Source organism: Coturnix japonica, chromosome 3 (assembly GCF_001577835.2).
Source record: "Coturnix japonica isolate 7356 chromosome 3, Coturnix japonica 2.1, whole genome shotgun sequence".
Taxonomy (NCBI): Eukaryota; Metazoa; Chordata; class Aves; order Galliformes; family Phasianidae; genus Coturnix; species Coturnix japonica.
The window spans coordinates 28,001,279-28,026,024 of NC_029518.1; the positions used below are offsets into that span (position 1 = coordinate 28,001,279).

The window sequence follows — 24,746 nt, forward strand, 5'->3', positions numbered from 1 at the left end:
ATAAACAGATGAAAATGGTGCAGGTGTATAGTAGCGCAACTTGAAGTTGGCTTTCACATTACCCTCTACTTGTTTTGTTCTTAGTAATTTCCGCAGTAGAAACAATGTTTTTCTTCAGAGGGAAGCAGTCAGAACATCTGAAAATCTATAGTGCTGGAGATCTCATGGACATGAGATAACTTCAAGATTGCACAAGTTTATTTCGTCTTGCATATTTGTCCACGGCATATTGCTTATTATCTAAATAAGAATAAAGAAATGTTGACAAGAGAAGCTTGTTTCCTGTCATACTGATCCTTTGCTGGTCATATTGTGAAATGTCTGCATTTTTAGGTCTCATAACTAAATTAATGGCAAAAAAATGATAAAGAGCTGTTTTAGAGCTTACTGTAAGATCTGCCTTTGTTACGATGAGTTTTAACTGTGTCGATGTCTTCTACAAGGCTATACCTACAACTGTAATACTCTGTTAAACTCTCGGAGTCTTAATGAACCATTAACTCTTAATTAACCATTTGTTAATGCAGTCTGATCCTTAGTAGTTCATACACTACCTGTATATATATCGCTAGTACAGAAGCTTGCAAAACACTTAAGTAGTCTTAACTTTACAATATATATATATAAAGTACCAATATAGATTGTACATGCTTGTTTTGGTACATACCGTGATGACTTTGGAATTACCTATGATATCCTTTGTATACTGTATGGTCTTTTTAATTGTCCAAGTAATGTCTTGATTCAGCTACTAGATAAACCCAAGGAGAGCAACAACAAGCCACCTACAAAATCTTAAGTAGCAATTCAGGACCAATAACCAAATGCGCCACGTAGTTGTCCTTGCTTTTCCCCCTGGGGAAGGAAAGGGTGGGCAGAGAGCAGAGTACAACAGTAGGAAAGCACTAGGAGGGACATGCTATGGAAAATCCTGAGAACTGGAGTCTCGAATCAAGGTCAGTTAGAGACTTGGATGCCTTTAGATTCCCTCTCTGGATGATAGAACAAATTATTGCAAGACAGATGTGTATGTATAATTGTTGTTTTAAACTTTTCCCCTTGCTATACTATGTTCTTACAGTTCCAATTAAAAATATATTTTGGGCCACTGCACTATGCTGGTCACAGTTTCCCAGGAAAGCAAATGAAAACAAAGTGCTGTAAGATACATTGGTAAAGACATATGAGTAGTGCACAGAAACCTGCAGCAAGTGTACAGATGAGTGAACAGAACGATGCTTCCCCAGGGAGATGGCCGGAGGAGGATGACATCACAAAGGCAGGAGGGAGGCAGAGAACAAGGGGGAATCTGTAACAACCTCTGACTTACAAAAACATTTTAGCTGTCACAGAAATTAACGCTCGCTTTCAAAACAGTCTTTCATATAAAATGATGAAAAAAGTGTTTTTTCTGTAATCACAGTCAGTGGTAGAACTTTTTTTACATGGATTCGTTTTCTTTGCTAGCTCATCTCCTGGCTGTGATAAGCAGTAATAATATAACTGCAGTTATAGTGGAAAAGGGCAATGTTTTTAATAGGAGTTAATCTGTGTTGCCCCATATTTTTCTGTGTTTTTCTCCTAACATTCAGATGAAACATCGAGACAGCTTATTGTGTATCTTAGGAGAGCCATTATTAAAGGGAGTTGATTTATGCTTCCAAAATCATAGAGGACATTTTCAAAATGCAGATGCACGCACACAAATATGTTATGGGATTACAGCTAGATGCTCGTGCATACTGGCACAGATGTTAGCCATAATTGGTGGTGAAAGCTAGGCTGACAAGATGACAAAATATAAATGGGATGGATTGACCACTTTGAGATTCTTGTTAGCGCAAGTACAGCTGTGCATCTGATTTGCATAAAGTTGTAACTGCACAAGCCTGTGTGGGCTTTACTTGCACCTGGAGTCATAGAAATACTAAACTGTCTGGTCAGAAAAGACATTCTCTATTTCATGCATCTAAGACAAAATACTATATTAAAAAAGCGTTTCTTGACATAACCGTGATTGAACTGCAGCCAATCCTCCCTCCCGCCTATAAAGCAAGCTTTATTTCTCTTCCAGCTTCTTAGAACTGTCATCATCGCACAAACTAAAAAGCAGCCAAGGCTATCAACACCATGGCAATCCCTTCATGTTACTTGAAAATGCAACAGATTGACTATGGAAGACATTACTGGAGGGAAAGATAAAGCCAAGAAAACATGTATTACATGTAACGAACGTACCTTCCCAATCAGAGCTTCTGGACATGGGTCTAAATAGGCTGAGTTTATGCTGCCTCAGTTGATTGCATCACTTGTGAACTAAAACTGAAAATATTTCTGCAGTACCTCTAGACTGTTCTGTTTGACTATTTAGATAATTATATCAACATCTTTCATAAACAGATGCTGAGGTTTGTGGCAGACTGCATTCAGGTATATTCTACAACTCTCGGTACTCAAGAAAACATGAAGGGTACCTGGACTTTTCATGACATAACATGTCTTTGCATGAAGAAACTCTACATGAAATTGCTGAGGAAAACTCACAGTGGATATAAAGCTCTGGTTGAAACTGAAGGAAGTACCAACCTCATGATATTAAAATCTTCCTTATGTTCCTCATCTGAAGCTGCTTATATTTCCTAAAACAAGCTTTTCTCCTATTGCTTGTGGTAGACTGTTAAAAGTCAGGCCATTTCTGCCACAGCTTTGTAAATGGCCTTCTGGCTCTTGCTGACTTACACATATGCTTGGAATATGAGGTTCCATGAGCAAAACCCTTCCCAAGTTATTCTGCTAGACATCAGAAAAAGCACTGAAAATCATTGACAGAAATGAAAGCAGCCAAAAATCTGCACAGCTGAGCATAAGACTTTAAATATTCAAGACCCAATCACCGCTATTTTCTGTGCCCCAAAGATAATACATTTGTCCAGGATCCTTACCAGAAAGGAAGCAGGCACAATGCCACCCTAAATGGAAAGATGAACAATGATCTCCAGAAATCAATCCAGTGCCTCCCTGCTGATCTTTACCATCTTGAAAGAGTACAGATGGAAACTGATCATTTATACACATTGGTTTCCCTTGTACTTCAAGATCTTCATGAGCGACACTAGCCAGAACTCAGAAGGAACAGCATGTTCTCATAATATGGAACCTCAGCCCAGAACTAACTCAGAATGTTTACAAAGGATACACAAAGTTCCTTGCCACAAAAATTCAATCCAAATAATCTGTTCTGCCAGAAGCCATGAAGTTCAACTACCATGCGTAGGCATCTCCATGGTCTGTACCTGAGTTAGGCATCCAGTGCTCCTTCTTAGTCCACTGAAAGACATAACTACTTTTAGGACACCATCTCATCTTGAAGTAGATGTCTAGAACAGGTCAGGCAGGGTGCTTAGTTCTTTTTCCTGGTGGAATGGGAAGCTGGTAGGGCCGAAACACATGCAGGTTTTCTTTATAAAAAGCATGAAATTGGCCAAGAGGAATCCTACATTATGTAATACTCTGGATCTGGATGACTGACATTAGCTACTGCCCTCAGTAGTTCTCTCAGTAGTCTGGGCTTTGCCTATACTATGGTGGAGATAAGGAGAAACTAATTGCAGCGTGAGTCTTCAGCAGTTCCTGATAACACAAAACACAGAATCAGAGAACTGTAGGATGGTTTGAGTTGGAAGGGACCTTAAAGCCATCTAGTTCCAGCCCCTCTTCCATGGACATAGGCACTTTCTATTACAAAAGTATAAAACAAAAGTTATACATGCTATGTATTTTACTACAGATGCAACAATATAGCCTCATCCTTAATAAATAGTTATTAAAACTTCAGTCAGAAATGCAGAGCCCCAGTCCTACTTTTTTTTTTTCCGTATCAGAACTTCTCTTGGCAGCTACCTACATACAGGAAGAGAAGGCACCTCCCTTAGCAGGCTGGTGTATCTTTAGTTCCAGGGCACTAACTCCACCTTGCTAGCATCCTAAGCTGCTTGAAGCAAAGGGGTACTGCACTGCACTGCAAAAAACAAAGTCCTAGGCAGGTTTCTAAAAAACATTTTACAAATATAAAAACAGACAGTCTCTAAATTAAACACTGACCCAGACACACTTCCTTACTCAACATATTCTGACTTTTACTTCTATCCCCTTACTTCTATCCCCTCCTCCCTTCAAACCTACTATACTGTGAAACAACACACCTTGCCTAACATCCATTTCCAACCCATAAGAGAGTCACAGGAGCTTCTGGAGTCTCAGCAGATTTTTAGTGCAGGTGTTACATGTTCAGGTTAGTATGAGATGTCTATGGCCTAATTCCGGAATCCAGATTTTTTTCAGTCTTGGCCTATTTCTCTGTTTTCTGGCATGGATGCTTTGACCCAGCTGTTAAACCCATTGGAGTCTGTCCTGATGCCAATTACTAGAGCGTGCACTCCATATGGAAACTGCTGGGTCTTCACAACACCAACAGTAAATTGAGTGAAGAAGCAGAACATCTGAAGGCAGTTTGGCTGACAGGTTTTTTGAGGAAAGGATGCTTCACTTTTGTTATCTAAAACAAAACTACCCCCTTTTGCAAACTTCATCAATCTGTCAATTATTAGAGACTGCAAATGATATCTAAAACTTCAGTTGGGTTTTTAAGAAACTCAGAGGTTTCCTGAAGATAATAACCAAAAGTTCTTTGGACAAGTACAGCTTAAGATTGCAGTAATTCCAGGAAAAGAACCCAAACTTTGACATTTTCAAAACTTTTCAGCTTTGGTATTGGATGTAATCAGTGAAAGTCTTTTCCTGTAATATAATGATGTCATAAGATTGTAATGTTAGAAGCAATGTAATTGAAATCAATCTGTCCTTGCTTCTTACTTTTAATGCTAAGAAAGTCTGCCCTGCAAAACTGTTAGAGCAAGTAAGATGTATTCAATCACATCACTATATTTGATGTTTGCACTATTTTTATCAGGATTTTGAATTAATATTTTGAGTTTGTTCCTTGGTGTTGTCATCAAAATACTTTCTAGCTTTACCTCTGGTAATATGTTGTGTTCAGGTGCAGTACTTATACTAGCACTAGTTCTTTTTGTCTCAGCCTCTGAATACATAGCATCACTTTCAGGGGTATTCGTTTGATCAAGCACCAGAAGGCAGGAGAATCCCCTTTGGTAGTTTTCAAGAACATAAGCAACTACACAAATTCCATTTTCATGCTGATGAACAGATGGATTTCTTTTTCATTTATGTGGATCAACTCTTTATTTCCCCACTGTTTTTATGCTGGATCTTATTCAAACAGGACATTTAAATCTTGTAATGAAAAATTCAAGTGCTCTCAGAAAAGTCTGGGACACAATATGCATTTCTTTTAGAAGGTGCTTAATGTTTTATCACTCATAGCTGTAGCCCTGTATGTCCTTCTAGCTGTAAATCTTAAATACCTTATACAGGCAGAGTATAGATAACGTAAGAAGAAACCACAGATTATCTCCTGATCTAGTTATCTATTCCATTTCATGGTGAAAGTCTTTCAGTGCTAATGCATCCCCAGGTCTTCTTTTACATGTGCCACAAATCTTAAGAATGCCCCTAACCTGGAAAATAAGCAAACACCTTCAGTAGTAAATTTGGCCAGCACAATACACAGCTATTTGAAAATGGAGAAATTCCAGGTTCCCCAGCCAGGACTTGAACCTGTGACCTGCTGGCCCAGAGGTGTGAAAGCACTCTCTTGAGCCAATGATATCACTTTAAGTGCTACAAACTGAAGACCTGTCAAATGAATCATTCATTCAGTTCAGTCAGCTTCAAATTTTTCTTGGTAAATGTTCCTGAAAACGGAGAAAGGTTTCCAGGTCTGTGTGTGTGCACGTGCACGTGTGCAAGGACACATGAGCATATACCACCTACATTAAGGAATGCTGGTTTTTCTGACATAGTGAAGATTCAGCATGCTTTTGTTCTTTTTAACTCTCTATGTTCCAATCCAATTTAAGTAGTCTGAGATCAAAGCATGCCTTGTACTTTCATTTAAGGGCAGATATTTTGCAGTGCTCTTCAGCTTTGAGGATCATTCACATGACTTCTGGCATCTTGTTATCCATTGTGATCCTTCATATCATTTCTTTAAAGAATTACTCAAGTCCTCTCTAGTTAGCTGGGATGTGCATCCTACCATTGGTATAGGATTCTGAATGGATCAAAACCGACCCAATTTCAAGTCTAAATATGAATTTGTTTCCTCGTTATCTTAAATTAATACCATTATTTAAAAGCTAGTGGGACTCCTCTATGATGTTGACACAGCAGAGTCTTACCATTTGCAACCCTTATTCTGCATTTAAGTTTGGCTTTTTCCATCTCCCCTTTTAAGACGGGTTCTCCATTCCCTGACCATCATGGTAGTTCTCTGTTCCTTTTCGGGTTTACTCTATTTTGCTCTGCATTTCCATCTGAGGAGCTCCAGGTCAGAGCAACAATTCTCACCATGAATTAGTGCCTTGTCTTTTTTTTTTTTTTCCATTCCATTTCAATACATGTCCTCCTGTAAGATTTGTTGGAACAAAGACATTTCAGGGATTATAAATCCAGCTAATGTCACGCTGTTTTTATTTCTTCAGTCTCCTGCAGAAGAGTGAGCATTGACCAGCAGTTACTCCAGCCAACATCAAAGTCAGTTGTTTTTGTTTTTTTTTTCCAGTTACTGTACTTCCAAAGCAAACGTAAACACAGAAAGATGCATATGAACAGGTTCAAGGGACGTGAAAGTGAATTCTAAAAACATAAAACCCAATCAGACAAGAACACAGCTCTGTTAATACTTTGATAAGCTTTTCTGTGTACTTTGAACCATATCTCTGAAAGACACTTGGTAAGAAAGTCACACCCAAACTAGGCCCTTCAATAGTTTCTACTGGTGAAAAAGTTACTCTGATTGCATACAAGTTATAGTACGGTACCAGATTCTCTAATACCAGGGCTGTTTAAGGTACTGATGTGTCACCTTATGTGCTGACACACAACCCTGTTACTTCCATGGGTCTCTTCTCCAGTCCTCAACTCACAGAAAATGTGTGTTTGTCAATAACAATGTATCTCTGTATCTGTTTAGCTTTTGTATTCGCCACAAGACATAGTTTCCACTTGAAGTATCTAGGAACAATATCTAATTTCTAAACACTAAACCAAAATGTAGACATTAAAAAATACGATCTGTTAGTCAGTTTGTGCTCTACAACATGCTTTAACATCCTTGGAAATCCTTTAGTCCTTATTCATACTCCATTTCCCTTACCTATATTAAATTGCTTCTCTAAACATTTCACAATAACCAAGCATGCAACCATACAATAACAACAATTACTTTGATCTGCTGATTTGAAACCACTGTTTAGCAAACCCTTATCAAGCAAACATCCATTTGCAGCCAGCCTGGCAGAACATCATGCTGAAAATGTGTGTAATACCTGCAGCAAAAACTGGAAAAGTTTCCATAGCCTGGTGAGTATTAGCATGTCTGTGCACATGAACTGTGTAGATCTTTTCAGAGGTAGATTTTTAATTTCTTATTCATGGTAAGGAATTCTGCTACCCTTAAGATGCTCTATTTTCACCAGGGTCCTACACTGACAGTCACTGAGAGATTCCCCCAAAAGAAGTGGGTCCATTAAGTGCCAAAGAATAAAAGCAGTACATTTTCAAAATCTGGACTGTAATGACTTCCCCTTAATTTGGAAGAACAATTTCCATCAGCTTTTGAAGGGTTATGGGTATTTTGTTCAGTATTAGCCCAGGTAGAGATGCAAGAGATTAAACTAATTAACTATGTCAGAATTTGTTCCAAGAACGGAAGTGTTCATTTCCTTACCTGATTCTTTCATTGGACACAAGGCGCACTGCATGCCCCAGGCTTCGCCATACAAGCAACAGCACTCAGTGTATGTAGTCTGCTTTCCAACCAGAGGTCGACTACAAACAAAATCGTCACTTAGATGCTGCCAGCAAAGATCCTGGTAGACCTCAGTTTCTTCAGTTTGTTCTGATGGAGAAGACAGTATTAAATCACCTTTGCAGCACTATTATTTTTAAAAAAGATACTGGCATAATGTAGAGTTTTGTAAATACACACTAGAGATGAACCTAACTTTACTGTTCTTGAATCCATGACAAAACAGACTTTACTAAATAAAAATTTTAGCATTTTTATATGCTTTGTAACTCATCCCTTGAGATCTTGAGTTTTCAATGGCATTATTAGATACAAAATACACAAAAACTAAAATTCCAAAGGAAATAACCATTCATTAATGATAATTATTAGTAGTAATTATTAACAGTTGACAATAATTATTAATAATTCGTTATAGGACTATAGGGAATGGCCTCTAATTGTGCCAGGGGAGATTCAGGTTGGCTGTTCTCTAAAAAAAGAACAGCGTTAGGACATATAGGTGAATATTTGGGGAATTACTGGAATGAGCCTTTAATAAGGGTTACTTTGCTTTTTTTACATGATCAGCAATGGTATCAAGAAGGAACTATTACTGCTGGGACAGAGTTGAATGACAGTTTTACATGGGCTCAACAGGAGGTTGGATAAATACTTGGAAGAGTCCCATTAACTAAACAAACTGCATCAGACTCATGAAACCCCATCTGCTGAAAATAGTTAGAGGCTGGGAGAATGTTGGGGGGTGGAGGATGAGGGGAAGTATTGTTTATCTGCTCTTCTGGTCCCTAACAATCCACTTACAGCTATTGTTAGAGATGGAATGCTGCTGTGAATTACTGTCACATTCTTACAAACATTAAGGAAACATGTATTTTTGTCAGAGCTGGAATGTTTCAGAGGCATACTATATCTTATAAAATTCTTAGCAGCAACTCCTATTTCCCAGTCCTAGCAATCTGATCGCTGTTGGTCAGAGAGAGAAGAATGGCAAACTTCATCTACTTGGAAAGAAAAAAAACGCAGCACAGTTGTTTTGTAAAAACATCTGAAATGTTCTGATTTTGTTCTGACACAGAACAAAAAATAAGAGTTGTCACAAGCCAAGATCATGCAAATATTAACTGCATTTTTACATGATACAGCCACAAGATGCAGTAGTGCACAGGTAAGTATACAATAAAAATCTACAGTGTGTTCTGCAAGTGTAAAGATCTAGGTAGATACTCTGCTAAGAACTTGCCAGAACATGCAATGAAGAGCAGCATTGGTTATCTGCAACCAGCTCCCAATTCTGCTGGTAGCAGAGGAACTAGCATATGCTGTCCTTTGCAGCAGGGAGGATGGTGCCAGTAGTGATACAAGGCTTGAGTGCTTTGTGCTGGGTGAAAATGTCATTGCTGTATTGGCTGCAGTACTGAATGATGGAACACCCTTTTGGGTCCTTTTCTCTTCAAATCCTAGATGAAAGCAAAGAACAATCCTGCTTTCGGTTTGTTTAACTCAAGATTGAACCATAGGAATGTTGTTGTTCTTTCACAGTTCCTGGCAAGAGGATGCCTATATTGCTCCTCAAAAATACCAGTTCTGTAATTCTGCATAACTAAACCAGGTACTTGGTCCACATATCCACATTTCCTTTCACAGAAGCACCTTAGGAATATTTATTGAGAGTTGCAGGGACCGGAGGTCTGGATTGTGGTTATACAATGCCAGTACGAATATAAAACACTGTAATGTTTCTTTAAAAGCTGAGCATGGCATAGACTAAGCTGTACAGACTGAATAATGCTCTGGATTTCTGAAATACTTCTAAGAATCTCAGAATAGCTGACATCTTCTTCAGAAATCAGTGTCTACTGAAATCAAAAGAACATGGAAAAAAAAACTATTTAAATAGTGTCATTGCAGCTCACAGCTTGAAAATATGAGCCTGATGTACCCTCAAATATTAACCAATTGAAAGCACAGATATAATCTAAGTTATTTTCTTCTATGTCTTGTTATTCCTGTTTTTATTCTAATGGTAGAAGCTCACAATCATTCAATCTGAATTAGCATGGACTTAGAGTGGACTGCAGAGTTAGCCCATAGCCAACTCCAAGTCTCACAGAGCCTGCTAACAAGATGCATTTCTTTACATAAAAAGCTGTAAGAGGACAATGCAGAGCTGGTGAATCAGCAGTGGAAAACTCCCCAGCCCAAATCAGTTGATACTTGCAGCAATCTCCTGTCTAACATGGCAAGGTAGAGCCCTGTGGAGTCCTGCACCATGTTGCCTTCTGGATAAACAGGTGATGAACTAAGCAATGCCCTCCAAAATCCTCTTGGGGGAAAAAAAAAAATGCAGGCTCATCCAAGCACAACCCAGACTAAGCTCACTGTGGTCTGTAGCCATGTCAGCACCACCTTGTAGAGGTGTACTCACTCCAGGAATATATATAATGGATCATACCACTCGAATCTGCTGGTCTGATGCATCGCTTTTCTGTTGCGTCCAAAACCATTGGGTGTGTACAGAAACAGTTGTAAGATCCTTCTGTGTTAATGCACTGGCCATCAATACAGCTGTTTGGGTCCTGACATTCATCTGTGTCTTTAAAATGGAAGGAAATGTATCAAGGAAAGCCAGCACAAAGCAGTCGTATCGTGTTAATCAGTGTTTATATTTCCTTACATTAGGAGCAGATTTCGCTGCATGTCTAATGCTGAGTACTGAAATCCTGCCTGTGCCCATAGAAAAGAACAGACAGATGAGCAGGATGCTGCTCTCTAATCCTCAGATACCAGGAAGCATCGGGATGAGGAGGCTTGCAGAGGCAGGAGTACCAGGCATACCCTGCATCCAGCACAGCAGCAGCTGCTTCACAAGTTCCTATCCCTTTAGGATAGTACTAGCAGGCATTAGAGGTGGGCGTACTCTCGAGACTCTCTGGGAGCTCATCAGGAGGGAGGATTAACTTATCTGGCCACGATGTTTCTTCGTTTGGGTTGGAGAAGAAAAGCAGAAATTTAGCCCAAAGGGAAGAAAATGCCTTACTTAAAATAAATCACCTTAAATTATCAAAGAAAAACAAAAAACAAAAGCAACAAAACCTTGTAAAAGAAACATTCTTAGAAACCCAAGGTGAAAGACTCTCTTATTGCGGTTGCAAAAATTACTTCCTTCCATTATGCTGTTCTGCACATTTTACAATGTTATTTGCTTACAAAATAAAAGCCAGTAATTTTGAGCTGAATACCAGAACCAAGGGAGTACAAAATTCTGCAGACTAAACTGAGCTTCAGTGACCTGAACTGGAATTTCACGTTGCATTTTAACTCCTGGTGAAAAATAATCTGTCCCTAAAAAAAAAACAAAAAACAAAAAAAACCAACCAAAAAACCATACCTGTGTTGATTTATTATACTGAAACCAGCACGCTTAACAAATGCATGCTGGGCTTCACCATAGTGACTTGAAGTGTTTTGCTCCACGTACAAAGAGCAGAAAGCTAAATATTAGCTGGTGCAGTAAAGCAGCAGTGTGCGTTTATAGGAAGGGAGCTACCTCTGATCATCGTGCTGCCTGGATAAGGGCAGGCAGCAGCTCTAAACTACACTCGAGGGAGCACAAGGAGCTGTTTTGGAGATGTAAACTCTTGGGAGCAATTTGCTTAGAAAGGAATCAAATAAAGCAAACTCTGCTCTACGTGCCATTACCGTGTCAGCCAAAATTGCTGCCCAGCCAAGCAGAAGGGAAGAGAAATGACCCAGTGCCTCTGAAAAAGCTGCTACTACAGGAGTTTGGAGGCCCTGCATACCTCCCCTTACTGGGAGTACTGCGGTTCTGGTGGGAATTCAGCCTTTTGAGTCTGCTTGTTTTGCCCATCTGCATACCATTACAGTGACAAGACCACTTTAAATAAACTTACCAAAGCACTGGAGCTTAACAGGGTCATAGTATGTGCCTTGTTTGCAGTAGCACTCATAACCTGGCTGTGTATTCAAACAGAAGCCATTTTTACAGATTTCTTGTCCAAAGAGCTGGCATTCATCAGCATCTGAAAAGAAAACATTAAAGGCTGCATTATCATAATTACTACAAGGCCACATAGAGGAGCAGAATGGAATAAAGCCCTTACACATCTCTGTTCAAGTAAAGTGCACTTTAAACAGAGAGGCCTAGCAGCACAGATATCCATAGAGAAAAACAAATCTGGTACAGAAGAGACAATGGTTTGCAGATAGCTAAAATGGAAAAGAGAAAACTTGTGCACTGTCACTTTCTCTAGTCAGATTAACTCTTATGGCACACACATATGGTAGATGAACTGCTACAAGAGTAAAGCCTGTGCCACTGGGAGAACCTGCAGCTTCTCTATCTATCCTTCAGGCAAGCAAAATAGACTCAATATGGCCAGGCCTATTCTTTCCAATATAATTTGCTTTACCCAAGGGATTCTCACCATGAAATCCAATCAAATCACACCATCTAACTACAGAACTAACTAAGCAGTTACAGTTACTGACTTTTGTCACTGCTCTCTTTCTCTCCCCACAGTTTGGTGACTCTGTGTGTAGCAGAGATTCCTCCTATTGGCACTGCTTGTGATTTCATTATTCGAAAAGTTCACTGGAGACTTCCTTCCCCATAGGAATAACTGTGTCTGTTGCAAAATGCAGTGCTGCGGTTCCTAGAGCCATCAAGTGACAAAGAGAATCCATCACACTTTCAGATGAGGCTAAATGTTTTCAGGGAGGTTTCCCATCAGACATATGCCAGCTCATACATGCCATTTCACAGTTGTACACGTTTTTGTTCCCGGCCATGTATTTATGTATTTGTTAGTGTTGGAATTCCTTTCACTTCTTTTCTTCCAACCCTCTTTCATTTGCTCAACTTATCTGTTAGACTGCTAAAACACTCTGTTGTAGCAAGGTTAGTAATAAAAACAGCAATAACAAGCACAGTGTAAAGTAGGTGATTTTCTCTCAATACCAGTTGTCTCAAACCACTGTCTTCTATAGATTTACTCCCCAATAAATGCATACTTCAGCCTCAAGCTGTCATTTCCAGTTGAACATCAGTTTTAAAGGCAAATTATTCAAATACTTTTCCAGAGGTACTAAAGGAAAAATAAAGTTATTTGTTTTTACAGTCACTCTTCCAGCCCCTAAGTGGCTTCAATCATGAAATATTTTAAGTTGGACTATTCAGCAGCAAGGACAAGGCAAAGATTAATAAGAAATGTTATTTAGCTGGATGTCTGTACATGTCTTTCTTTTCACTATGGAACAGAGGTCTGTCTGGGGAAAGGTGGGAGAACCTGGGAGTGAAGTCAAGGAAGGCTGGCTGAACATATTCACTCCTGACAGATAATTTCAAATGAAACAGGAGTTTTTCCTATGAGAAGAAGTTCGCTGACAAGAGCAACAGAAACATGAGTTAGTGTAACAGAGAAAGATCACATTATTAAAAGGACTCGTCCATTTATTGTCTGTCCTCTGTGCCGTTCCTAAGGTTATTACAAAATACACTTATAAAAACAGAAGGAGTCTTATTATGGCAGGGAGATGTTGAGGATATTTCCAGATGAAATATTTCCATCCTCCAGTACTCATGGCAGCTAGAGAGATGTTACCAGCCCTGAGGTAGCACAACAAAACCAACACAGATTTGGTTTGAAACATCTGGACATTGTGTGCACACACTGTGTACCAAACCTACATCTCTATACAGATAAGTAACACACTTAAACAATCCTCACACAAACTACCCTCACAGAATGTTAGGTGCTTAAAGAGTAGCTCTGTAATAGACTTGTCTAGATGGAAACTCAGCCTAGCCAGCATCTCATGTCACCAGTCACAGGTCTGGAGTGATCTCATGACACCTTTTCCTCTACTCACTCTACGTTGGTCAACAAAGAGACACTTCCAGAGAGTGAAGGTCTTACACAAGAACCCAGTTTAAATGCCCAAATTAGAATGAATCTGGGCGTTTGTGCCTCACAACTTTCAGTATCTTTCCCACGTCCCTGTGTAGTAAAGAGCTCAAATCTCTAGTTAATTAACTACCAGAAATTCTGAATTAATTGATACAAGTCAGCACTGACCTTTGTAATTCTCCGCAAGAAGCCCGTAAGATGATTCTCCAGAGGGAATGAAGCCTTTCCCTTCAGGACACAAATCAGTGAATTCAGCTACAAGAGGGGGGAAAAAAAAACAAAACAAAAATTACACTTTCCAGACAAACGTACTTGCATATACTTGTTATACACATGTTTCAGGGTAGTTTGAGAGATCTGAGGCAACCTTCTGCCTTATTCACGTCTATCAGGCCATCATGCATCCTAAATGGGTGATGCTAATTCTACAGCGCAACTTTTTCCTGCTCTCAGCTGGCAGAGGTAGCTTTGAAAAACAGAGCTAAGATACCCAGCTATCACAGAGTTGAATGTAAACACATTTATCTTGCTTCTTGTCGGGAGAATATCGTCCTCGTTGGATCACATGGTGCACTGCTGTTATAACAATACCAGTAGCAAAACTGTTGTAATTAAAGCTAGTTTTGGCCTTTCCGAGCTGCACTGCAAGCTGCAGCGTAGACATATCCCAACTGAGATACAACCCACTGTGAATATATTTCAGAGAAAACATTAATTGACTGCAATGGGAGAACATTGTATGGGTTACAGAGGAAAATTGTTTAAACTGTCTTGGAGACTGTACAGAATCAAGTAAACCTATCCAAGCAGAGTGTTTCCCTAATGTGCTTCATTACAGTTTCACTGATTTTAAACTATAGTTAAAACAGGAACTAAACAAGATGATGCATGTGAGTATAAACTAACCTTTAGTATTTAATATCAGAAAGTTTAAGCATGTTCTCTTTTAATGTGATTTTTTCCAGCTGGATACTGAATTTCAGCTGTCACTGTTTATATTTCAAGTACTGTTTTCAGTATTTGTGATGAGTATCATATGGCTGTGTTCTTCTCATTTAATGTTTAGAGGTTACACAATAGTCTGCAGATGGCATGATTAGCTGTATTGATCAGTAAATAGCAAAATGTAAAACTAGCATCATAATGTATACCAGTAATTCATAGTGGTGTAGAAACAACGTTATGAGGAATAACTACAGATTCAAAAACATGTGATGCTTACCTTTGTTTTCCAGCTTGTGGGGAAAAAAAATCTAACTAAAATGATGCCAGAGCATCTATACCTTCTGTGAGAATCCATGTTTGTTTAAAATCTTTTGGAGATAATGCTGCCTGGTAACAGGCCATTTTATCCCTAGCTTAACTGTGGCAAAGCCAATGGATTTAGGCCAGATATTAGTTATTCCTATTGACTGAAATCTCCCCTGAAAAAGTCATGGCGATATTCTACAGAACACGGAATCTAATGTGAAAGCCTTCTCTGACAGCAAAGCATACGAAAGTTAACAAAAATGCAATGCTTCAAAAATCTACATGTGGATGGACAGCTTCATCTTACCAGTTCCAAAGACAGGGCATGGGAAGATTTCACAGTTATCACCCCAGCCAGCACCCAAAGTACAGCAGCATTCTTGTTTGGTTACATTGGACGCAAGCACATTGTCACAGAAGTTAGCATCATTCAGATTGTAGTAGCACTCCTTCTTTCCATCTTCATGTAGATCAGGCTCTATTGGCAATTCTAAAAGCGAAGAGAACATCTGTGTAAGGTTATATGTGAAATAAATAGATCCGTTTTACAGAACCACATGAGTCACAGTTCTGAAGTCACTGCAGTGAAGAGTGCTGTTACCTGGTTGAGAAGAAAACAGATACAAGTTCTGTTCTCACCTTTTTGTTCTTGGGAAGAACGATGGGAGTTCATAACTGTTCTTTATCAGTCCCATGCTCCAACCGAAAATGGAATTTTTCATACTTGCATTTCCTTCACTTTCAAGTGCTGTGTGAACTACCAGCTGCCATGCCTACCTATCTAACTATTGTGCCTGACGTGGTGCTTTTCATGTATGAACCTTGATGTCCTTCACAGACATGAGCAAACATTACACGACCTCATTTTAAAGATAAAGAAGGTGAGGCACAAACTGGAAAGGACTGATTCTCCAAAGAATGAACATTTCCTTCTGATTTTACTAGAGAAAAATAGCACAGTCCATACTTGAAAACAGAGTCCTTCATGATTTTGGCAAAAGTCACTGCGCAACTCTGCAGTGAGCAGAGGAATATAATACAGATGTCGAGTTAACTGACTCTGCGTTTTACTTTAAAATAGGCTTTACAGGCATCCAGCCAAGAAATAGTATTTTCTGCCCTTTGCAGTTGAGTGGGTCCTCTCCTGTTGTGTATACATAAGGACTTGAGGAAAAGCACTCTTTCCCATAGATCCAATAAAAGACATTAACAGTTAAAGACTTTTAAAAGCAAGGAGCTCCTTAAGTACACAAAGGAGTGAGTTTGAAAAGGAATACATAGTTGAAGCTTCTGTATTTCCAGAGTCCTGTCCATCTAACCTTGCACTTGCATAAAAATTCTCTTCAAGAGCTCAGTAATAGAAACTATCACATAAAGTTGTTCATCGCACTTGATCAATGTGACAAACTTTTCGTGTGCCATCTGTAATGTAACGAAGTTGCTCACATTTATTAGTCAAAACAAAAACTTTGTTCAGGAGTTTTTTTTAATAAACCTTGAAGTTTACTCCCTTTTCTTCTTGGGAAATGCCTCATGCTGAGCACTTAGATTAGAATTACTGAAATTCATCAAAACACACTACAAATAATTGCATATTGATTGATTTTCCACTGCTTGAGAGTTCATCTGCTTCGTCTCAGTCTGCTGCACAGCATGCCAAGCAGCAGAGAACTGTCATTAATGTGTCCAGGTGGGAATTAAAACTCAGGAAGACACTCAAGGCTCCAGTGCACAAAGTCATTGCGTAGCTGGAAGAACCACATTCACTTGACCACTTGTCTGCCTGCCTCACAGAGGCAGCACTCAGCCTCTTCACACAAGTTACTGAATGCGTCTTTCTTCCTCATCCCCCTCACATAAAAAGAAATGGCTGTGAGGTGGGATCTCAAAGGTAGTGACTGCCCAACAGATGCTGAAGGAACTCCAGCTCATGACCTAAAGCCTGTTCTGCCTTCCTGTACTCGTTTTGCAAGCAGGTGAGACAAGGCAGCTCTACTGAGCCTGCAGAATAATAGATTCATTCTGAGAAAAGCAGCACGGATTGCCTGTTACTGCGCTCTAATAGTATGAATGTGTGCAATAGTTCTTTTGGCTTCTCATTCTAAACAGACAATTAGATTTATTTCTGTTTTCCTCAGAAAAGCACCCGTCTGTTTTTGGAGATTGTGGAGCTGGCAAACACCTCTGCTCAAATGTAGTACAATGTTGCCACCTACAAGGCAAGTTTTCCTTTGCTCCTTTGCCAATATAACTAAGTTGTACATTAAAGGAAACACCCAGCTGAGTGCTTATTTCATCTTTGTTAGTTTAGTCTGTGGAATCCCCTCATCAGATAATTACCATTTTCCATAATGTGCTGAATTTCATAAAGTACGGTGGTTTTGTGGTATCGGTTGCTGTCCAATAGGAACCAAGTTAAGACTATCGTGTGTCACAGAAACTAGGGAACTAAATCTGATATTCCAAGGTGAGAGAGCAGTACTCGAGCCACCAAATTATACATTTTCTTTGGCTGCCCGCCATCTGTCTAACTGAATCAAAGCCAAACGCTTCAGCAGGAGAAAATGCACTGCACTTTTCATGCTGTTTACCAGAGAAACAGCACCAGAAGCTGCCCCAAGAGGAAGGGGAGGCAACCTCATGGTGTGATTGTTTATTCCCATTTTACATACGATGTGTTGGATTCTCCTCCCATTATCTGTTCAGCAGCTTAAAGGTCTGTTGTTTACACAGCTGTGTCTGAGGGTTAGTCAAGCAGGCTTCATGAATGTTTGGAAAGCGAATCAGACACAAATTTTATTATTATTATTTCTTTTAAATCAAGATGGGTCTGTGTCTACAAGCTTGTAATTACTCTTGTGCACTATTAACCATTTAGTAAGCAGGTTGTTTTTGAAAGCAGTTTCAGTAAGTATTTGGACCAAATATGATAGGAAATAGACTTGCTGTTTCATACTGTTGCTTGTTTTGCATTTTTTTGCTGTTGCTAGAAAACATAAAATGTGGTGCTCATGGATATGATTTAGCAGAGGATTGTTAGAATTTAGGTACAACGGTTAGGCTGCGGTTGACTTGTCAAGGTCTTTTCCAACCTGGGTAATTGATTCTATGATTCTATCCCTCTGTCTAAGGCACAGAATCACAGAATTATCAAGGTTGGAAAAGACCTAGAAGACCATCTAGTCCAACCATTACCAATACTTCCCGGCTAAATCATATTCACGGAAGTAAAGTAGTTTTATCAGGTTGTTACAACTGTTAAATTAACAGCCTGGAAGACAGAATCTATCTGCTGCTAGATGCAGTATAAAGTATTTATCAGAAGTGGACTCATACACCTTAACGTAACCTTGATCTAACAATACACTTCAGTATATGACTGTTTGTTAGCATTAGAGGACGTAGTGGGTAATCAGGACATTAGTATGTGATTAGACTGCAGCATACACATTTATATAACTAAGAAATGGTCTGAGACAAGCCCTTAAAATAAATTTAATGGATGAGATCTTTTCTACCTTATAACCACCTCTTATTTGCACACCGAATCAGTGATGTAGTTGCTAAAACGAAAATGTGTGAATTGTTACAAATTCACGACTTCTAAAACCTCAGCAAAGACTCGAGTGACTGAGCACATGGCACCAGTAACACACTTTCTGAGCTCCATTTTCAGGAATAAAGTAAAAATATATTAGTATGCACCTACAGTTAAGGTGCAGTCTTCTCAGATTTCTCAGCTGGCTTTGCATGTGGCAAGCTACACCACCTAATGCGTGTGTAGTGTATATACAGACACAGTCGTATATACAATTCAGGAAGTAGTAGAAGTGATGCATGTTTACAAATGGTATCTGAGGCCACATTTTCATAGATGACTGAAACTCAGATTGTGACATAGCTTAGAAAACCATGGATACATTGCTGTAAAACAAAAGTAATCCGAGAACAAAGTTTCCCTTCAAGTCCTACTGATTAGGAAACCGGGAAAGCTTGTGAAGTTTAGAGTTTGTGCTCAGGCACTAAATTTCTAGCTTCAAGGAAGCTTTATGCTCACATTTATCAACTGTTACTTAGACACCTCAATATTTTTTGAGGAGGCAGTTGGTTAGATTGGAGGGGATTGATTTTGATTTAATATGGATCAGTTGAGGTATTCATACCATGATTGGATACCGTATCTCTGACTTTTATTTATAAATCCCAGTACTGTTCATTATCTTGCCCTAAATAAGTGATCGTATTTCTTCTAAGCGGGAGAAAACAATGTCCATCTTCCATCAGTTCATGGAATAAATTCAAATGCTGCTACTTTAGTTAGCATCAGTTATTGCCTATTGTGTTTCATGGTAGAAAGGTACTGCAGGACCAAAAGCGCTGCTCACAAAGAGGAGTAGAGGCAATGCCCCTGGACATGGGGCTTCTGCTTCACCTCTCTTCCTTTTTTCATTCCTGTAAATCTGAATCTTTCTCACAAGGTTTTGTGGAAGTTTCAGTTTGTCGGTCAGCTGTTAATGGTATTTCACAGGCAACATCTTGAGTACTGCTGAGTGCTACATTCAAGGATCTAAATACTTGCTGCGCTTGTGTTGCAGATGTTTCAACCTTGTTTACAAGTCTGAGCCATACCTGAAAATAGCTGCAGCTTTCTAAGTTCTAGAGTCTGCATCCAGCAGAAGAGTCAGGTTTTTTAAAGTGCTCCAGTAGCTACAACTGACTACAGTGCAAGAAGAAAACAGGAAAATACCAAGATTTACATTCCAGAGGGGGAAAAACGTGCAAGTTAACTCCTTTGTTTATTCTCTCTTGCTCCCTATACGGGGTCGCTTCGCTCCAGATTGGATCAGTGTAGAAAACTGGAGGCCAATTCATGAGTTCAAAGTTTGTTCTTAAAGAACGTATTTCCAGCGGTATTCACAACAACCAGAACACCTCAACAAAACCTCACAAATCTTTTAAGATGGACAGTGAGGAGAAACAGGACAAGAGATGGGGTAAAATGTGCAAAGTGAGCACAGACACTGACAGTTCAGCCTTTAGGCTTTCCTAATCACCTTTTCTGAGGACTCAGATTGGCACTATTTAACGCTATGAGAAATAGCGTAATATATGTATTTATATACAAATTTTGGTTTTAATTATACTCTCCCTTGAACACTGTCCAAGAATACTGATAGATCACTGTAAAAATATATTAAAAAAATCACTCATGCCGTAGAGTTGATGTCATACCACATTTCGTTGCTACAGCACAGCAAATGTGAGATTGTTTGATCTTAACTGCTGTAAGTGTTCACTGTTACTACCAAGGTTGTTGGTATAAGAAACTTCAAAGGGTACTTCTGGTATATTTTCACTGCTAGCGATGCACTGGTAACACTGTTTAGTTCCAGACACAGCTCCTCTCATGCACGCACATTCAGGACAACCAAGTTTTAGTTTTCTGTTATTAACACAAGAATTTTTACCAACTTTACCTTCACACAGGTTACATATTCACTGAAAATCATGCCAAGCGTGCAAAAATCTGCTGGTATTTTACCTGGTGAGGTACGGAAGCGACACTGTCCGGTCATAGGATCATACTCCTGGTTTTCATCAGAACACAGGCACAGGAAAGAACCGTCGACATTTTCACAGAGGGCTTCACCACATACCCCGCTCAGCATTTCACATTCATTCACATCTGGGGAAAAAGGCAGAAATTTAAATCAATTCAGAGCCACTACTGACAGTTTATTCTTTTATCTGCTGTACCTGTGCCAGTATCGTCTGCCAGATCTCAGATGTGATCTCTGGGGAAGGATTAAAACCTCACTAATAGCAAAGTGGGCTCATAAACGAGTACTTAGGTCCTTTGAAGTAAAGGTACCTGAAAGCCACGGTGCAGTTAATAAAAATATTGGTGCTGTTTGGGTACTGCTAGGAGACTGCAACACCAGTTTACTTCTGTTTCTTTATTGGGGAGTTTCATTTTCATTTCTAAATACTTTCTTTTCTCAGCACCATTTCCTTGGGCTTTAAAATTGAGTCTCATTTCATTTGTTTTCTTAAAAGAGCTACTACTACCAAATCTGTTCTCTTTACCATCGAACTTCCCCTAAAGGCAGGGAGTGAAATAAGTGCTGTGATGCAGACTGCGCTATAAAAAGACAGTTCCCTTTTCCTCTCAGAATCCCATTTTTCCTGTGAACATCCACTGAACAATGAATTCTCCACCTGCACCTCCCCTGCACGTGCTCTGTATTCGTGAGTCCTTGCAGGTTGCACTGCAGCACACAAGGGTTATTTTCCTGCAGAACAGCACAAGTTTCCTCTCCCACCTTCAGATGCTCCAAACTAATAACTGCAACTGGCCAACTATTAAACAAACAAAAAAAAAAACCCACTTATTTTTCACTTGGATCCCATACACCTACTAATTAGTCCACCCTGAAATCCTTCCAGTTGATGGGAAAATTGTCTGCTGTTTAATCAGAGGTCACCAAATATTCTCAGAATGACTTTATTCCCTTTTAGGCTATTAAAGTTTACTGTTGAAAACTACTTATTCTTTCTACTAGTGGCAGAATCTGAAAGTTACAATTTTGTTGTTATGGTTCAGAAATATCTGTAATTGACTACAGTCTAAAGTGTAATTTGTGAGGCAGTCTTTTATCCTTCTTGCCTTTTATACAGGAAGAATGAAAATCTACTCATGTGATTGAACACTGCTTTGTATATGTCTATTTTTTATAAGTATGCGTTTTACCTTTGTAGAATGTTGCCTGGCCAGGAACTTACATTTTTCCTAAAATTCTTTTGCTAAATAACCTGCATTGAAATGTACAAACATTTTACAACTGTCCACTCTATTCCCAGGACTGTGTATTTAAGAAGGTAAGAACTGAAAGACCGAGTCTCATCCTAATTCTGCTTGAATAAATTGTTTAATGAGTACCATGCCTTGACCTGGTACTAAGTTTCTATTAGAAACATGCGCTGCCTCAGACACTTGTTAGGACCAACCAATGCTATTATCAACAGTCAGAGAAACCTATTACTTAAAAGGAAACGGGCACTATTTACACACGTATGAAAATCTCACATCTTTTCATGGTGATGGGTGTCTTTACTGGGGCTTGAAGTCAATGTTAAAATATGTTGAAATACACTGTGCCTAGGGAGGCGTGCCATCTAATTCAGTCTGCATGTACCACATGCCAGACTTCATTTCCTGTAGGAGGTACTACAGAGTTCTGGTTATTCAGTTAAGAGACTAAACAGATGTTGCATTTAAATAGGCCAAAGCATTAAATTCACTGTCAGAATTTATACCTGTGCGTGGTTCTGACATTCAGAAACAGTACATTTTCTTGTTTTTATCTTTTTCTAATGAGTGGTTCAGCTTATTTGCTGTCAGTCTCTGTACCGTTCTAGTAACAAGATTTCACTACATGGCTGAACAGTTATATTTCCACCTGGAACAGCGTTCAGTGAGCAAAGCACAGCTCAACTTTATTTTGCTAGCACATGGCACAACTTCAATAAAAACAGTGAAATAAGAAATAAGTCCTTATGAGGAAATGCATTTTGCTTATCAGCTGCTTTTTGCTTGCTAGAACCTTACAAGCGAGACCACTTGCAAGTGGGAGCTCACCTGTGCATCCTTGCCCATCCTGTGAGTCCTGGTAGCCCTGGTAACACAGGCAGCGGTAGGAGCCATCCATGTTTTCACAGAACCCATGGCTGCCACACATTGTGCCATTCACACATTCATCAACGTCTGCAAGGAAGTATTTAACATCAGCCATGTGACAGTCAAAACAGACATGCACGAGGAGTGCAGGAAAACAACTGGAGGGCTGTTTTTGCAGATAGCTGTGATGCCTCTGCACAATGGAAAGGAACACAGAAAGGACAGACCCCAAAGCCTAAAATGAAGCAGGAAGACATACAAGTTTAGAAATAGTTTCACTGTTAATTTCACTGGAGATATCTCATGTCAGACAATCTTTTTTTTTTTTAAACTGCATCCCATGTGTATCACCAACCTGCCCAACATCGGCACGATGCTGTGATAGTGCAGAATAAGACACAGTTCAAACATGACCATCTCTGCATTTCCTACAGGTTCTGTCAGCGTGGTGTTACACAGTCAACAGCATATGTGAAACTGAAGCCCTCGTGCAAGAAGAGCTTAAGAGTATGGTTACATTCCTTCTGCAGAAGTGCTGAATGCAGGCCAAAGAGTTTATGTGGGACATGGAAGCGCTGCACGGATCTCATTCTGCCAGTTGGCACAGAGAAGAATTTTGTGGTGCATGCTTAAGTGGTAAATATCTGCAGCATGTGCCTTCTGGTTTTAATCCTCAAAGTTTACACATATGAATAATCTTATGAAGGTAGGCAAAGTAATTACAACGCCTGCATGCCTTCTATACCAGTTCTTTCATTTGTAGTTCCCATTTGTGGTTTACTGGCCTTACAAGTCACTGCATGAGTAAGTCTGTTCTTGACTCAGCTGCCCACCAGCCTGCAATGAAGCAGAGCTCCTTGTGACAGAATCTGGTTTATTTTTGTAAGTGCATCACAAGTGCTTGGAATATATTATTTCTATCTTTACTTGAATCAAGACCTAAAACCATGGCCCTGAGCATCTGTGGTCATTTAACATGTCATTGTGTGTTTTTCAGGAAGAACATTAACTCAAAAAGCTGGGAACCTGCCAGGATACCAGGATCAGTACCTTCTGCCTTCTGAATTCCTCTGCAGTTCGAAGTGGAGACGTCATTGCTAGTTTTCTTTCCTAAAATCCATTGTGACTGTTAAGTAAGGCTGCTGTTCACCTGGAATTACGTTCCGTGCCTCTGAGATAATTACATTTTAAATGGTGAAAAAAGTGACTCACTTTTGATTTACCTCGTTATTAGCTAGATCGTTAATCCTGCTCATTAGAGCAGACCACGTGATGGAGCCTACCACCACTGTACCTCTAGCAAAGGCCTTATGCACTCACTGAACTTGGGCTGGGAGAACCAAATCCTGCATTGACACAAAGGATGTGTTTGAACAGGTGAGCAGCACTGTTCGACAGGTTTAGAACAGCTTATCCACTTTGAAGACCAGAAGAGACATCCACATCATGTAGCCTGAACTCTTAAATTAATAGGTTAAAAAAACACCTCTAGTAGTTCTTTTTTGACGAATAAATTGTGGAACTGTACTTTCCATGAAGGCCTCTAATATCATTTTAAGGTAGAGTAAGTGAAGGAAAACTCACCTCTCACTGAACTGATCCACTGGTTAACTACATTCAGCTAAAATGCAAACTTCATGCAAAAACTGAATGTACTAAATACACTGAAATCTATGAGACATTTATGAATATAATCAATTATATTTTAAGAACACTTGCAGATGGAACTTGCAGAATATTTTATTTGGTTTGTTGGTTTTGTCAGTAGAAGTTTTTATGAGCTTCACGTCTTGATTTATTAAACAGACAAAATAATGAATTCTATAAAGTGCAATTTGTATTTGGCACAGAATACAATTGCTACTGTGTTTATTCTGAAGGAACTGAATGTGAAAATAAGGGTGCTTTTGGGATGCTGGACTTTTTGACGTCCACCACA

The 24,746-nt window shown here is 39.3% G+C and overlaps 1 protein-coding gene and 1 long non-coding RNA gene across 8 annotated transcripts in view; one reads left to right on the forward strand and one right to left on the reverse strand.

Moving 5' to 3' along the window:
- The window catches only part of LTBP1 (latent transforming growth factor beta binding protein 1), a 164,429-nt gene that overhangs the window by 5,566 nt on the left and 134,117 nt on the right, over positions 1-24,746 (reverse strand). For 6 of the 7 annotated variants that reach the window (XM_015857695.2, XM_015857697.2, XM_015857696.2 and 3 more), the window contains 7 exons: positions 22,769-22,894; positions 20,672-20,815; positions 15,437-15,619; positions 14,047-14,133; positions 11,863-11,991; positions 10,404-10,544; positions 7,868-8,038 (listed from right to left, as the gene is read on the reverse strand). In XM_015857695.2, coding sequence (XP_015713181.1) covers positions 7,868-8,038; positions 10,404-10,544; positions 11,863-11,991; positions 14,047-14,133; positions 15,437-15,619; positions 20,672-20,815; positions 22,769-22,894 — 981 coding nt within the window. The remainder of the gene's footprint in view (positions 1-7,867; positions 8,039-10,403; positions 10,545-11,862; positions 11,992-14,046; positions 14,134-15,436; positions 15,620-20,671; positions 20,816-22,768; positions 22,895-24,746) is intronic. The other variant, XM_015857698.2, reaches the window with a different exon arrangement.
- LOC116653134 lies at positions 23,248-24,626 on the forward strand. The gene is made up of 2 exons (XR_004306515.1): positions 23,248-23,443; positions 23,805-24,626. It is a non-coding gene; the product is annotated as an uncharacterized LOC116653134 (long non-coding RNA).